This window comes from Zootoca vivipara, chromosome 1 (genome assembly GCF_965207765.1).
Source record: "Zootoca vivipara chromosome 1, rZooViv2.hap1.1, whole genome shotgun sequence".
In the NCBI taxonomy this organism is placed as follows: Eukaryota; Metazoa; Chordata; class Lepidosauria; order Squamata; family Lacertidae; genus Zootoca; species Zootoca vivipara.
In genome coordinates, this window is record NC_142582.1 from 30,079,813 (window position 1) to 30,094,094 (window position 14,282).

Genomic DNA, 14,282 nt, shown 5'->3' on the forward strand with positions numbered 1-14,282 from the left:
TATTTATTACAGACTGGGAATGAACTGGGTTTTCCAAACACCTGCAATTAAAACCCTTGCATTTTGAGTTTGATCTGGTGGTTGGTACTCCTCAACCACTGAATGGTTTCTAGTATATCTTAACTTGCTGCATTAACATAGCTGCCAAGTTCTCCCTTTTTTAAAGGGAAATTCCTTTATGCTGAATAGGCTTCCTCATGAGAAAAGGGAAAACTTGGCAGCTATGTGCATCAAGTACTGGTATATGCTTGCTCGGAGCTTCTAAGATGGAAGAAAAAAGTGTAACCCTGCAATCCTATACATGTCTACTCAGAAGTTAGAAGCCCCGCTGATTTCAATGAGGCTTACTCACAAGTCAGTGGGGTTAGGATTTCAGGTTGAAACTTGTTTCAAATTAAACGGATATGGTCCAGTTATTTTCTCTCTCGCTCTATGAGGCATCCCAAAGTGGTGTCTAGAACTCTGATTCAAATGCATGCTTTCCCCCTCTTAAACCCACAAAAATATATTTTTGTGTGTAGAGTTCCATCAGTGTTCTTTTTCTTAGCATGTTATCAAAATACTCCCAAAGGTGGGTGGGTGGGGAATCTTAAGTTAGTTGTGATATCCACTCTTTGGAAAGAATGGGCAGGCAGGCAGGCAGGCACAGAGGCAGTCCTCTCGTATTAGGTACCAGTTCGGTATCTAAGCCACATCTTTGGTGCACAGCGAGCAAATGGTTGGAGAGAAACAGAGAGTGCTTTTGGGGAAGTACAGTCATACCTCGGGTTAAGTATGCTTCAGGTTGAGTACTTTCAAGTTAAGTACTCTGCGGACCCGTCTGGAACAGATTAATCCACTTTCCATTACTTTCAATGGGAAAGTTCCCTTCAGGTTAAGTACGCTTCAGGTTAAGTATGGACTTCCAGAACCAATTAAGTACTTAACCTGAGGTACCACTATATTGCTGGAATGTGCCTTAGGTGAGAAAGATGGGCTCCGAGGGATGTGGGGAAAGACAGGTTTGGAGAGCAGAGGTTGTGTCTCTGACAGTTTTTGGTGCATCGCGTGCATGACAGGAGGAAAAGCATGTGGCAGGTTTTCAGGATTATGGGGAGGTGGTCTTTTGTTTTTTAGCAGGATGCTGTGGGAGCAATGTTCTGGCAAGGGATGGGATTATATGCCGAGGAGATGTTTGTTGGATAGGGGCTGCTGTATCACAGTTGTGGGAGGAGAAGCACTTGGGGAAAACAGACAGAGGACAACGGGTTTGAGTTTGAGATGGGTGATACATAAAGGGTGTGAATGCAATTAATGCACACAGAATTTATGTAAATGGGAGCGAACCTGGCAGTCCTACCAAAAATCATCCCTCCAAAACTCCTGTTTGCATTTCAGAGGAAAGCTCCCATTGGTGCAAATGGAGGCACCATTTTTGGAAATGCAAATAGCAGTTTGAGGGGCAATCCTCTTACCCCCAAGTACCAGGAGACAGCAAACTTCCCATACTACTTCCATTGCCTTGAGGCTGCCCAGGCTTTCCTTTGTACAAAACAGTATGTCCATTAGCCTGGATAACTCAGTTGGTTAGAACAGGGTCCTCATATTGCCAAAGTTGCAGTTTCGATCCCCATATGGGACAGCTGCCTATTCCTGCATTGCAGGGGGTTGGATTAGATGGTCCTCAGGGTCCCTTCCAACTCTCCAATTCTATGATTAACTGCATTTACATGGTTGCTGAACCCTCTAGTTTGCTGCCCTAAGTCACTCTGGTGCATGTTGTTGTATAGGGTAGTATGTGTCTTACTCAGGTCTGTTTCCTGCAGTGTACTTTTCTTTGTTCCATACAAATGAACACAACAAAGAGAAGGATCACTTCAGATCTTTGGGGAATTTGCATGAAATGAAGACCAGTGGGGTGCAATCAGGAAAAAATAGGAGAGGTGGTGAGGTGGACCCGATTGCTTCCATGTCTAAACCTGAGTTCTCTCAAGATTTTTCCATAGGAACATATTTCCATGAATTTGGAATTCTAGTGTTTGGCCAACCCTGTGTGCATAGTGAAGTTATGCATGGTCATGTAATATTGGCAGCAGAGCTAAATGTAATATGTTTTAAATATATGGAACAAGTTTGTGCCAAGGTAACCCACATTCTATGCCGAAAATGTGCAATTCTACAATCTGTATAGATTATGAAAAGTCAGAAAATTTGCAAATATCTGCTTATTTTGCAAAGCTCTGTTGCAAATAAGCTTCTGGCAATTTCACCAAAAGTTCCATACTCTGGAAAACCTATTGTCACACCTATGTGGCTCTCCTCTTTTTCCTTTTTTGAACACTGAAAGCTGATAGCCAAAACATGCTGAATATTTTCAACCTAGTATCAGATTCCCCACTTGTATTCTATAGAGACGATAAGTACTAGGTTTAATTACTGTAGTGCATGGCATGAATGTTTATAGGACCAGAGGCGCAGCAAGCCCAGGTGGTATACGGTGTGGATTTTTTTGTCACCCCCCATGCAGCTCTGGCTCTGGTGAAAAGGGAAAAACATGAATTGCAAAAAAAACCCTAGAGCTTACAGAACAAAACTGACTTCAGGTATGAAATCAGCATTGAAAGAACATATAAGAACCGTTGAAAAATCTCATGCAATAGAAAATTAAAAAAATGTTCCCCAGTGGGGGGAGGGGGCGCCGAGTGTCACCCCTCCTCCAGGGTGGCACCTGGGGCGACCCTCCCCCATCGCCCCCCTTGCTACACTACTGTATATGACCCAAAGTGTTTGTGCAATGTAGTGTCAACAGTGGTAGCGTGTCAACAGTAGTAGAAGTAAGAGCAAAATCCATAATTAAAATATTATGATGTGTGCCACTTCTAATGCAAGGAGTCTGAGGCAGACACAATTCCAGCAAAAAAAATATGGGGGGAGGGTTTGAATACAGTTTGGTATGTATGTATGTATGTATGTATGTATGTATGTATGTATGTGAGGGGTTAGAGCAGAGACAGGGAACATGTGGCCCTCCAGGTGTTGCTAAACTACAACTTGTATCAGCTGTCATGGCCAGTGGCGAAGAGATGATGGGAATTGTTATAGAGGACATCCCTCGTTATAGAGGACCCTGGTTACACTGAGATACGTGCATTCAAAGTATCAACACTGGTTGTACAATACCCTTTTCTCATGGTCACTTAGCTTTATTCTGTGTGTTCAAATTCGTATTATTTTAAAATTTGAGGTGCTATGTAAAGTCCAGAAAGCAAGCCTGCGCATAAATGTACGTGACAAGCATGTGTTCTCCAGATAGTTAATTGCATAATTCAACTGGAATACCAAGTCTGTTTTCTCCCAGCTTTTTCCTTTTTCTTTTTCTGCTTCCAAGAGACCAGGGGTTCGCATCTATTCATTCATAATATTTCCCATTATATCTAACTTCTCCTCCCCCCCAAAGATATAATTCATACTCCCTCCACTTTCCTCAGTCTATTGTCCGTATAGTGTTGACAGCTGCTTGTAGCTGATGTGTCTTCATTATTATTTTTTCAGGGATGTTAAGGAGCTTAGTGCATTTAATTATAATCAATGTATACATTCAAGAACTAGGTCAATTAGGTTTCAAAGGGAATAACCAGTCAAAAGCTATTAGGTAGGATGGGTTCAGTCCAAGTTGTTATGATATGGAGGCATCGTATGAAAAAATACGACTCCATTGACTTTTATTGCTGAGTGCAAATACAGGGGCTTCAAACTTACTTTTTGAATAACTCTTGGTTCTTATGTCTTAAAATTTTATACATTTACATAACTGGGAATATGGTAACTGGCACCTCAGCATTTATTTTGATGGTGTGATGAGCAACATCTGTGAACATGGCACTTCTACCATGTAGCATTCATGACAGAAGAATCAAAGTATACAGTCCAAATGTTACCAATCTACAGTAAGCCCACAATTTACGTGCATTTAACGTGCATGCTTCAGCTTTGTGCACGTGACAAAAAAAGAGAGTGAGTTTATTTTCAAGGGGCAGAAAGGGAGCATGGTTCTGGGAAACATAGCTTGGGCAATCCCACCTGCCATTTAACCCAATGGGTTTTGATTATACATGATTTCGCCTTTAGCTGCCATCCCTGGAATGTAACCCTCACATAAATTGCAAGTTTACTATATACTGGGAGATACAAATTCCATGGGATTTCTGGGAATAAAACTGGTGTAAGTAGCACAGGTCATTAATAACTTAGTGTTCTCTGGACAGTAAACAAACCCATTTACAAGCCATTCTTTTGGCTTGGACATCCCATAAACCAATGAAATAGCCCTTTCTCCAGTAGCTGCTTGTCATACCTTATTTGGCAGAGGCACCTGATGAAGAGCCCTTGAAGATGACCTCCAGGTCCAGGTACATCAGTGATAGCCAACGTGGTGCTCTCCAGGAATTTTGGATACAGCACCCTGCATCTCTGATGGTTGGCTACTACTGCAATAGGGATATACAGGTGACTCTCCATTTATGGGGGAGTTACGGTCCAGGGCCCTGTGTGCATATGTGAAATCACATAAAATGAGGAGCATCCTGGAAAGTCCTCATGGCTAGGGAGGAGACCCACCCAAATGGTCTCCTTATGAGCTGGAGGCACAGTGAGGCTTGGTTGACCAGCTCAGCTGACACCCGGAGAAGAGGCTTCCCCACCTGTCAGCTGTGCCAGTTCCACTGCCTTTCTGGCTCATGTGAGTTGCAGGGACAGTGGGGTTGGTTGACTGAGTGCTCCCCATTTCCAGGTACCCAGCACCAGACGTGTGTGGTCACTCACAAGTAGAATGCGTGTATGGGAAGAAGTCCTTCAGAATTTGAATTGGTCCTGCAAACAGACTGGTAGCAAGTGAAGATGGAGAAGTACTGGCATAATTCGGTTCTATTCACTTATTCCATTTATTGCCATTTATGTTGACAACTTTTTGTGTTCTCATCACCTCCCGTTAGTTCAGAAGGGAATACATACCTGGGCATAATTGGTTGCCAGAATATGCTGCTTTGGGTAATAAATGTGCCTCTATGGATGACCTCACTCATTACTGGGTGGTGTTTATTTCAAAGACAGCACTTCTATGATGTTTTAAAAACATAAGCTGTGAATATGACATGCAGATGTTTTGAAGTTAACACATATTGTATTGTATCTTACCTTCATCAAAGCCTTGACCCCTTGTTGAGTGTAAATTAAGTGGCAAATCCAGATTCCTTGCATGTTCAGCCACATGTAATTCAGAATATAAAGAAAAAGATGAGGTGGGAAGTAAGAGCACTGATGCCAAAGCAGGCCTTTGATTCACTGCACATATCTGAGAGACAGTCTCGATGTGGGGGAAATTGCCTAGGAAAGGTTGAAGAGAAGAAAGAGCAAAACAGAGCACTGCCTTGTACTTATTACTGTTTAATATGACCCCTGAGTTGACTTTGGTAAAGCAAGAAAAATAAAAAAAAGTCCAAGGGTTTGAAGCTATATGAGGCACATGCCAGAATAAACATGATTAGATTAACATAGTCTCACCTCCTTTGTTTCCAGACCAGAACACTTTGCTAGCCATCTGCTTTAATGTTTGCAGTTTATGCTCATGCCTCAGGAGGTCCAAAGTCTTGCAGAACTTTAAAACAACTGCAAGAGTGTCACTTGACCTGCCCAGTCTTTTACGTTGGTAGGATCAACATGCCTACAATCACGTCTGCCCAATTCTGGTTAATATATTTTCTTTGCTTTAGATCAGATGCGGACGGCAAAGCAAAATGTTTTTCTCTTTCAGTTTTGGATACAAATGTGCAACAAACAGATGCACCTAACAGGATACAGCTGCATCTGCAATAAGGCTTTTTGTTGTTGTTACTATTAAGCCACGATAGTCTTTAAATGCCCTCACAGTTCTTTAAATAACCTCACAGTTCTCTTGGGCTCTTACCCTAACAATGCACCCACTATTCTACAGGTGTTTTACTCCATCGAAATCAGACTTGCACACACTGTTCTGCTCAAGATATAATAAGCAAGGAACTTTCAGAATCACTTTAATGAATGGAGGATCACAGTAACCTGTGCAGTAATGTTTTGCAATCTAACTGGCTTTTGGGTGCCAGAATAGAAAAAAATATGAATAGCTATTTCAGCCTCATATGTTGGAGCAGAGGAGTAAAGTTGAATGGCAAATGATACGGGAATAGGCATGAGTCATTTTGCATGTGAAAAATATTGTTGTTTTATGGAGAGAGAGATGAGACTAAAATAGAAGTGCTTTTGCCAACCAATAAATCACGGTATAGAAAAATGCGGCAAACAAGCATTATGATACGAGCTGAGTTACTATGAGATGTCCTTTCAGAATCTATTAAGCTTATCTGTAGACCTTCTGGGCAAAAACTAGCAAATGTCTTCTTATTTAAGACCACATTTTTAGTTTAAAGATTAAAAGGCACATTGCTGACTTTTATAAGTAATAGTCTACCCTTTTTAGGCAGAGGCATACACAGCTCATCTCTGTACCGGTAAATGATAATGCTGGATTGCAAAGTGGAGGGTCATTCGGATAGGCTCTGCTGAAAACTGTTCTACCTAGGAGTCAGTGAGGGTGTGTATGCCAACACACACAGCTTCTTCCAATCCCCGGTCAGTCCCCAGAGCCGTTTTGCATCTTGAACCACCACTATCCCCCCCCCACTCCACAAAGTTGATGGGTGAATGTTGGAATGAAAGTATGCTTGGTGCTTATAAAAGAAAAGCTGGATAGCCTGATGGGAGAATGTGATAAAGGACAAGACTGACAACCAAATTTGGTTTTTCTAATTGCTTGTGTGTCTTGTCAACCATGTCGCACAGGTGACAGGAAGGTGTGTTCACCTGTCAGGAGCCGGAATCAGGTGCAGCAATAATAATAATAATCAGCAATAATAATAATAATAATAATAAATAATAATAATAATATGCTGTATTAGTGAAGTTAACTCTTTATTCCAAGAAGCCAAAACAGCCTAGTGGTCTCAGTAATTGTTCCCAGTAGGTCTCGTCCATAGAATGCTTTTAAAACGGATGTTCCAAAATGGGATGGGGGCAGGAATGTGTTAGTGAATGTGCAAAGGGAAGAACAGGAACATGATAGCAGGATCTGCCCTGCATGCATTTGCTAGATTGTCTGGGTCCCCACTTCTACAGCATGTATGGTTGAAGGGTGGGTGAAAGAGAAGGACAGTAAAGTTTGCTGAAGTATGAAACATCTTTTTTGGGGGAGGGGGTGCTGAAGAGAGGGACTTGCCACTAATGACTGAGCATGGTCAATGGGTGGTTACATGATTCAGGAGTTGAGGTGAGAGAAGGAGCAATGCAGTACCTGGGAAAGGGCATGGCTGGCTAGCAGGAATCCTTAAGAGAAGCATTCCACATAACAACGGCTTGTTATAGACCCCCATTTGCGTTCCATATAAATCAAGCATTTTCCTTTTCTATCTTCACCTTGACAACAAAAAGGTCTGAGTAATTTTATTTGTTCATTACAGCTAACAAATTCATGAATGGTAGTTTCATTTAGGCAAATATTTAGTGGCAAATAGACACTAAAATACACTGAATAGCTTTAAAAGGCTATGGGAAATTATATGCTTTTAGGAAGACAGGATTTGGTTTAAATATAGAGCGCACACAGAGCAAAATGCAATTTTGAAAACATACCTCAATTTAACTTGAAAGGACTCAGTTAAACAAGCTGCATCTCTCTCTCTCTCTCTCTCTCTCTCTCTCTCTCTCTCTCTCTCTATATATATATATATATATATGGGAAAACATATCCTTTCCCCAAAAGGCTATAAGAACTGTACTGATGGAAAACAGATTCAATTCTCAGCAGGTGTAATTGCAGTCATCAAAATGTGTTTGATGCATTTAACAAGATTTAAAAGGAATGTTTCGCATCATAACTCAAGTATTGGCTTGATGCATAATGCAAAAATACTCTAAGAGTAAAGCATTTGGTACAGACGCTGAGGTTTATTGGCACTAATGTTATGATTGTTTGGGTAGGGACCATTCAGTAAATTAGAGAGGTTGAGGGCAATTATTTGTGAGCAATCACAGAATAATAATAATAATAATAATAATAATAATAATAATAGGATTGCCTGCCTACACTGGAATGTACTGTTACCCTCAGTTTATGAGCCAGGCATATCTTTCCCATGACATAAACCTGGCACAGAGCATCTCTTTGTAGGGTCAGTTTAGTGGTGCCTGAAAGCAAAATAATATAGTATTGGGATGGTGAAGGTTTAGGTTTCCCTTTCCTTTTTTAAAGGGACACCGTCTGAACTGCTTTGAAGAAAGCCAACCCTCCTCAACAGCTTTAGACTAGGACTGTACAATCTGTGTGACCCACCATGAGGAAGGCAACCCACCCGCCATGTATGATAGTCCGGTAGCTGCTTAATAACATCTGTGTATTATACTCTGATGCAGCATGAATGGGGAGCCTCTGCCCTTTCAGATGTTGTTGAACTCCAACTCACATCAGCCTCAGCCCACATGACCAATGATCAAGTGATGGCGAGAGACCAGCAACATCTGGAAAGCCAGAGGTTGCCCATCTCTGGAATATAGTGAACTGACTTTACACTGTTCCCTTAAGGGCAACACAGATATCCCTCTCCCAACTGGCTTGGAAAAATCCTGCTGCAATGGGTCTGTGTTAAGAACCCTTCTGGGGAGCTGTGTAGAGTTTGTCAATTAATCTGCTTAGTTACTAATACTCTTGTGGAGTCTAAATTCAAAAGTCAAGGCTCAACAAACAACACAGTGCACATGGTTCATGTACGGAAAAAACCACGTGCACAAAAACTAGGCTGGTTTTTAAGCCTGTGATTAAGTCTGTGATACTTTCCCCTAACTCTGGGGAACATTACTGCTGATTCACTGGTTAATTATGTTAGGCTTACCTGGGAGAGTTTGTGCCCCAGAAAGGAAGGGGTGGGAGTGCATGATCCTTTAGTCTGCAACTGACTGCACAACCATGGTAAGGCAATCGATAAACTTGGAGTGCATTGTGTCGTGGAGATGGTTGCAATAGTTTTCCTGATTACAGTGCTAGTGCTTCTATCACAGGTTCTAATGTTCCTTTTACACAACATTACCTGTTGCATTACAGACCTGTGGCTTTTTTATCGTTACATGGTGAGAAATGGTGAGAAAACTACGTGCCATAATACCACTCTCATTCCCATCAGAGGACATTACAGGTCAAAAGCCCTGCAATTTTCTGGTGTAACCAAGTTGCAAATCTATATTTATTTCTGTAACCAAATAACAGGGAAATGAGCACTAAACGTCCACTAATTTCTGCTAGTGTTCAAGAAATGGCTTTTACGTCGTGTGAAAGATCACACAAAACATGGAAATGATCAGGTAAGGAAACATCAGAAAAATGGAATAAAGTGCTGTCTGAATGCAACCTTCTATGTTTTAAATTCAACCAGCCCAAAGTGTTTCAATGCATGCCACATATTGGGACCGCAAAGCAAGTAGCATGGGGTTCACATTTAAGAGTCTTAAAATGGAAGTAAGCCAGTGTTTGAATAAAGGTACACCATTTAGAATTTTGAGTAAAGCTCAAAAGCTGATTTTCATCAAGATCGTGAACTTTTCAATTTTTTTAAAGAATACTAAACTTTTACCTCCTCTCCGTGTGCAACTCAACCAGCACAAACTTGTTTTTACTTGGTGGTGTTCACCTAATGATTAATTATCTTTTCAGGTCTAACGTGTGTGTGCCAATTGTGTGAAAAAACAAACTTCACCTGTGAGACTGAGGGAGCTTGCTGGGCTTCTGTCATGCTAACAAAGAACGGTAGACAAGAAGTAATAAAGGCGTGTGTCTCCCTACCACAACTGAAAGCACAAATCTTCTGCCACAGTTCTAAGAACATAACCAAGACAGAATGCTGCTATACAGATTTCTGCAACAACATCACCATTCACCTGCCCACAGGTAAGCTATGTTTGTTAGGGTAAAGAAATCTGCTACTATCCTATGCTTAGCTGGGAGTGCTTCCCATTGAACACAGTGAGACTTGCTTCCTAGTCAGTGTGCATAGGTTTGAGCAGTGAAAACAATTTGTGGGGTTTTTTTGTTTGTTAAAACACTATTTCGGGAAATCAAATTTGAAACCTGCCAAACGAATGATTAGTGGTACAACTTGTTTCTTTTTTGCTTTCTTGGAAATTCCTGTCAATTGTTCAAGGCAAGATTTTGGATTTTTGTTCTTGCCTTGATAAAAGGGTGGCCAGATGTAATAGGCAGCAGGGCTCCCACACCTTTAATAGTTGTGCAAAACAGGGAATTTCAGTTTGAAAGCAGCACCTGGTGTTATTCCCTCTTTCAGAGCCCTCAGTGTGTGGGCTGAACAATGTGGGTGGAGACGCTCCTTCAGGTCTACTGGGCTGAGGCTGTTTAGGGCTTTAAAGGTCAGCACCAACACTTTGAATTATGCTCAGAAACATATTGGGAGCCAGTAGGACAGGTGTTATATGGTCCTGGTGGCTGCTTCCAGTCACTAGTCTAGCTGCCACTTTCTGGATTAGTTGTCCACATAGAGCGTACTGCAGTAATTCTAGCTCTTTAGCCCTACTTCTACGGAGCTTGTGAGTTTTTTGTGCCCGCTGCCCAGTCACATCCCTCTAGGCAAATCTGTGAACTTTAGTAGCACTTTAGAGAATTAATGTAGCACAGCAGCCATTTCTATAAATGATTATAATAAACTGCCGTAGCTATAAAGATTATTTATCTTAAAACTTGACTTTGACCTTTTTCAGTCATTCTCGTGTGTGTGTGTGTGTGAGAGAGAGAGAGAGAGACTTTTTTTTTAAGGCAACAAGATTGTGAACCAAGTATTAAAGGGAAATTACTATTGTGGTGAGGGGACAAAACAGAATTTTTTTAAAAAGCAGTGGATATACCCCCAGTTTATTTTAAATAGTCCTTGGAGGCTATTTTGAATTTCATGCATAGTAGCATCATGGTAAACGCTGCAGAGTTTCCCTTCTGTTTTTGTTCTATGTGTACATCAGGCTCACATTCCCATCCCTGCCTTCAAACTGTGATCCTGTATCTGGGTGTTGCTTAGCTTCCTCTCTTCTTGACCTTGCCTTGACCCAACTTTTGGTTCTTATGAGCAACATTGCAGGGCGTTGGGCTAGGCGGCCCTTTTGGTCCCTTCCAGCTCTACAAGGATTCTGTGATCACTCCTTCAAACAGAGGATTATCTTATTTAAAGTGGGACACATGCCACTTGCGAGAAGGCCAAATAAAGAAGGGAGAAAAGAAGCCCTCAGTTGAGATGCACATGAGGTATGCGCCAGTTTAGGTAGACTCCTACAGTGCAAGAATTTGTCTTTCAGCAATGAATTGGTATAAGGAGAAAAGACATATGGCTGTGGTTTTGTCCGAGTTCTAGGCTCTTCAGCTGCCCTGGCAGGCTGACGAAGGAGATGCTTCCACCAGGCCTCACCTCATTGCCCTCATTATCACAAGACCGATCAGGAAACTGCAGAATGCCCTCACAGGTGACTTACATCTTTAAAAAGTTTAAATACTAGCATTTACACCAACCTTCCCCAAGGTGGCGCCTTACAGGTGTGGTTGATTTGTACCTCCCATCAGCCCAAGCCAATATGGCCCAATGGTGAGGGATGATGGGAATCATAATCTAGCAACATCTGGAGGAGGCTGCCTCCAGCTTTGGAAAGCCTGATTCATATCCATAAAAATAAAGCATTAGGGTTTTGCCACTGCGAATGCGACAGTCGGGTTTTTCTCTATCAATCATCTACCTATCTATAAAAGTAATTATATACTGCTGACTCATCTAAAACACCTAAGCAGCATACAGTAAATATAAAATCTCAGTAAACACAAGGAAATATATATATACATATATATAAATGCAGATGTTCGCTTCCACTTTGAGCTATGGGGACCTTTGGAGCCGTGTGCTGGCTAGGATAGCTCCGTCAGTACAGCATGAGACTCTTAATCTCAGGATCGAGCCCCACTTTGGCAAAAGATTCCTGCATTGCAGGGAGTTGGACTCTTGGTCCCACCCCACAATTCTATGATCTCTGCTGAATCCTACCCACTTTGTAAATTGGGGGGGGAGGGGTTAAGATTGCTCTGCCTACTGCCTTGAGCACAGAGGGAATTTATATGAAGTGCTCCTTGCTCCAAAACGCGATTAGCTTCCAAAGAACCGTTGCTGAGGTCTGCTTTGAAGTGCAATTGTGCAGAGGTATATTTGATAGAACATCTCTGGGTGGTTCATTTTCATACTGTGTTTATTTTGCTGTTAATGTTTAATTATTGTTGATTTCTTGCTTCAGTTTTAACTGTTGCTTCGTCACAGGAGAGGGTTTCCTTTTTCCTTTTGGTAGTAACAAGGTGGTTTGTGGACTGCCTAGAATTCTGTGTAGAATCTTGTGTTGTCTCGCGGTAGGGTGAATTAAGATGCATAGAAATTGGAGGCCTGCTCTGCCTTTGGGTGGCTGGACTTCGTTGTGGCCATGAGACTACAACTGAGACGCTGGAGGGTGGGGCAACCCTCTGGGCCTGATGCAAAGGATTGCCATGGTTGCCTCCAAAAAAAGGGCGGAGTTGGTTGGCCTGTCATTCAGCCTGACATTTCACATTCCAACTAGCAGAGGGAGACTAGTAACATGAAACTGGTGAACATGACCAATGAAACCAACATTAACAGTTGAGAGGAGGTGATTCCATTCGAGAGCCTTTTTGTGTGATGGGGTGGTGTTGGGTTTTTAAGCTATGCTATGTTTTAAGCCTGTTGTCTTTGTCCATGGAGTTTTCTTGGCAGGGATACTGGAGTGGCTTGCCAGTTCCTGCTCCAGGTGGACCATAAAGAAGGCTGATCGCAGAAGAATTGATGCTTTTGAATTATGGTGCTGGAGGAGACTCTTGAGAGTCCCATGGACTGCAATAAGATCAAGCCTATCCATTCTGAAGGAAATCAGCCCAGAGTGCTCACTGGAAGAACAGATCCTGAAGCTGAGGCTCCAATACTTTGGCCACCGCATGAGAAGAGAAGACTCCCTGGGAAAGACCCTGGTGTTGGGAAAGATTGAGGGCACAAGGAGAAGGGGACGACAGAGGACGAGATGGTTGGACAGTGTTCTCGAAGCTACTAACATGAGTCTGACCAAACTGCGGGAGGGAGTGGAAGACAGGAGTGCCTGGCATGCTCTGGTCCATGGGGTCATGAAGAGTCGGACACGACTAAACAGCAACAACAAACGTTTTAAGCTGATAGAAAACTGTGAAGTGTGTGTTTTTCCTTGCCTTTAGAGATAAAACTTGATAATAGTTTTGTGTGACTGGCGCTATTTGCTTGCAAGCAAGCAGTTTTCACCAAAGCCATTTGCCTGCTGTGCTTTTCCATAAAGGATCTGCTTTAAGCTTTTCTTTTCTTTTGTGCATTGTGGAGGTTTTACCTGGTCAGTGTGGAAAACTGGAGATGCTGATGTTGTTTCCCTTTCCTTTTGATGCTTCTTAAAGCATGGAGGGGCCATTGCACAGCGGCAATGTGTGCGTGCTTTGATTGGTTAGAGCACAATACTCAATCCCTAGCATCTCCAGCTAAAACAAAAAAGGTAGCAGGCTAAGAAGAAATATTTATTCCTTTGAAAGCTGCAGCCATCAAAATAATATTGGACTGGATGGGCCAGGAGTCTGACCTAGTATGGCATCTTCCTTTACTGAGAGAGACAGAGAACGAGATTGGGAAGAGCTGAGTGCAAGCCTACCTTCTGTCATTCTTAATCTAATTACAATATGCTTGATGAAATGAAGTGAGTCCTACTGTTATTACACCCTTCACCAACCTAGTGCCTTCCAGATGTTTTGGACTACAACTCCCACTAGTCATAGCTGGGGCTGATCAGTGTTCGAAATTGTGGTCTAGTTGTGACCATGTGGAGATCTCTGGATCCCTGGTTGGTAACTGGGGAAAGCAAAATGTCACTTCGAGGAGGATCTGAAATATTTCCCTTGAAGTTTGAATTTGTTTTATTCTGGATTGTTTTAATGTTTTGTAAACCACTTTGATATTTGTTCTTTAAAATATAAAGCAGTATAGAAATGAAGTGAATAACAACCACCACCATCGCCACCATCAATGGAAAAAATGGCGCCAAACATTCTGTTGTGGTGACCATAACCTAGGTTTGAGGTGCCATTTGGCGATTAGATTATATATATGAGT

General features: G+C 42.0%; 1 protein-coding gene across 2 annotated transcripts in view; it reads left to right on the forward strand.

The window, feature by feature from the left end:
- The window catches only part of ACVR1C (activin A receptor type 1C), a 43,281-nt gene that overhangs the window by 1,220 nt on the left and 27,779 nt on the right, over window positions 1-14,282 (forward strand). For both annotated transcript variants that reach the window (XM_035131870.3, XM_088661177.1), the window contains exon 2: window positions 9,770-10,003. In XM_035131870.3, coding sequence (XP_034987761.1) covers window positions 9,770-10,003 — 234 coding nt within the window. The remainder of the gene's footprint in view (window positions 1-9,769; window positions 10,004-14,282) is intronic.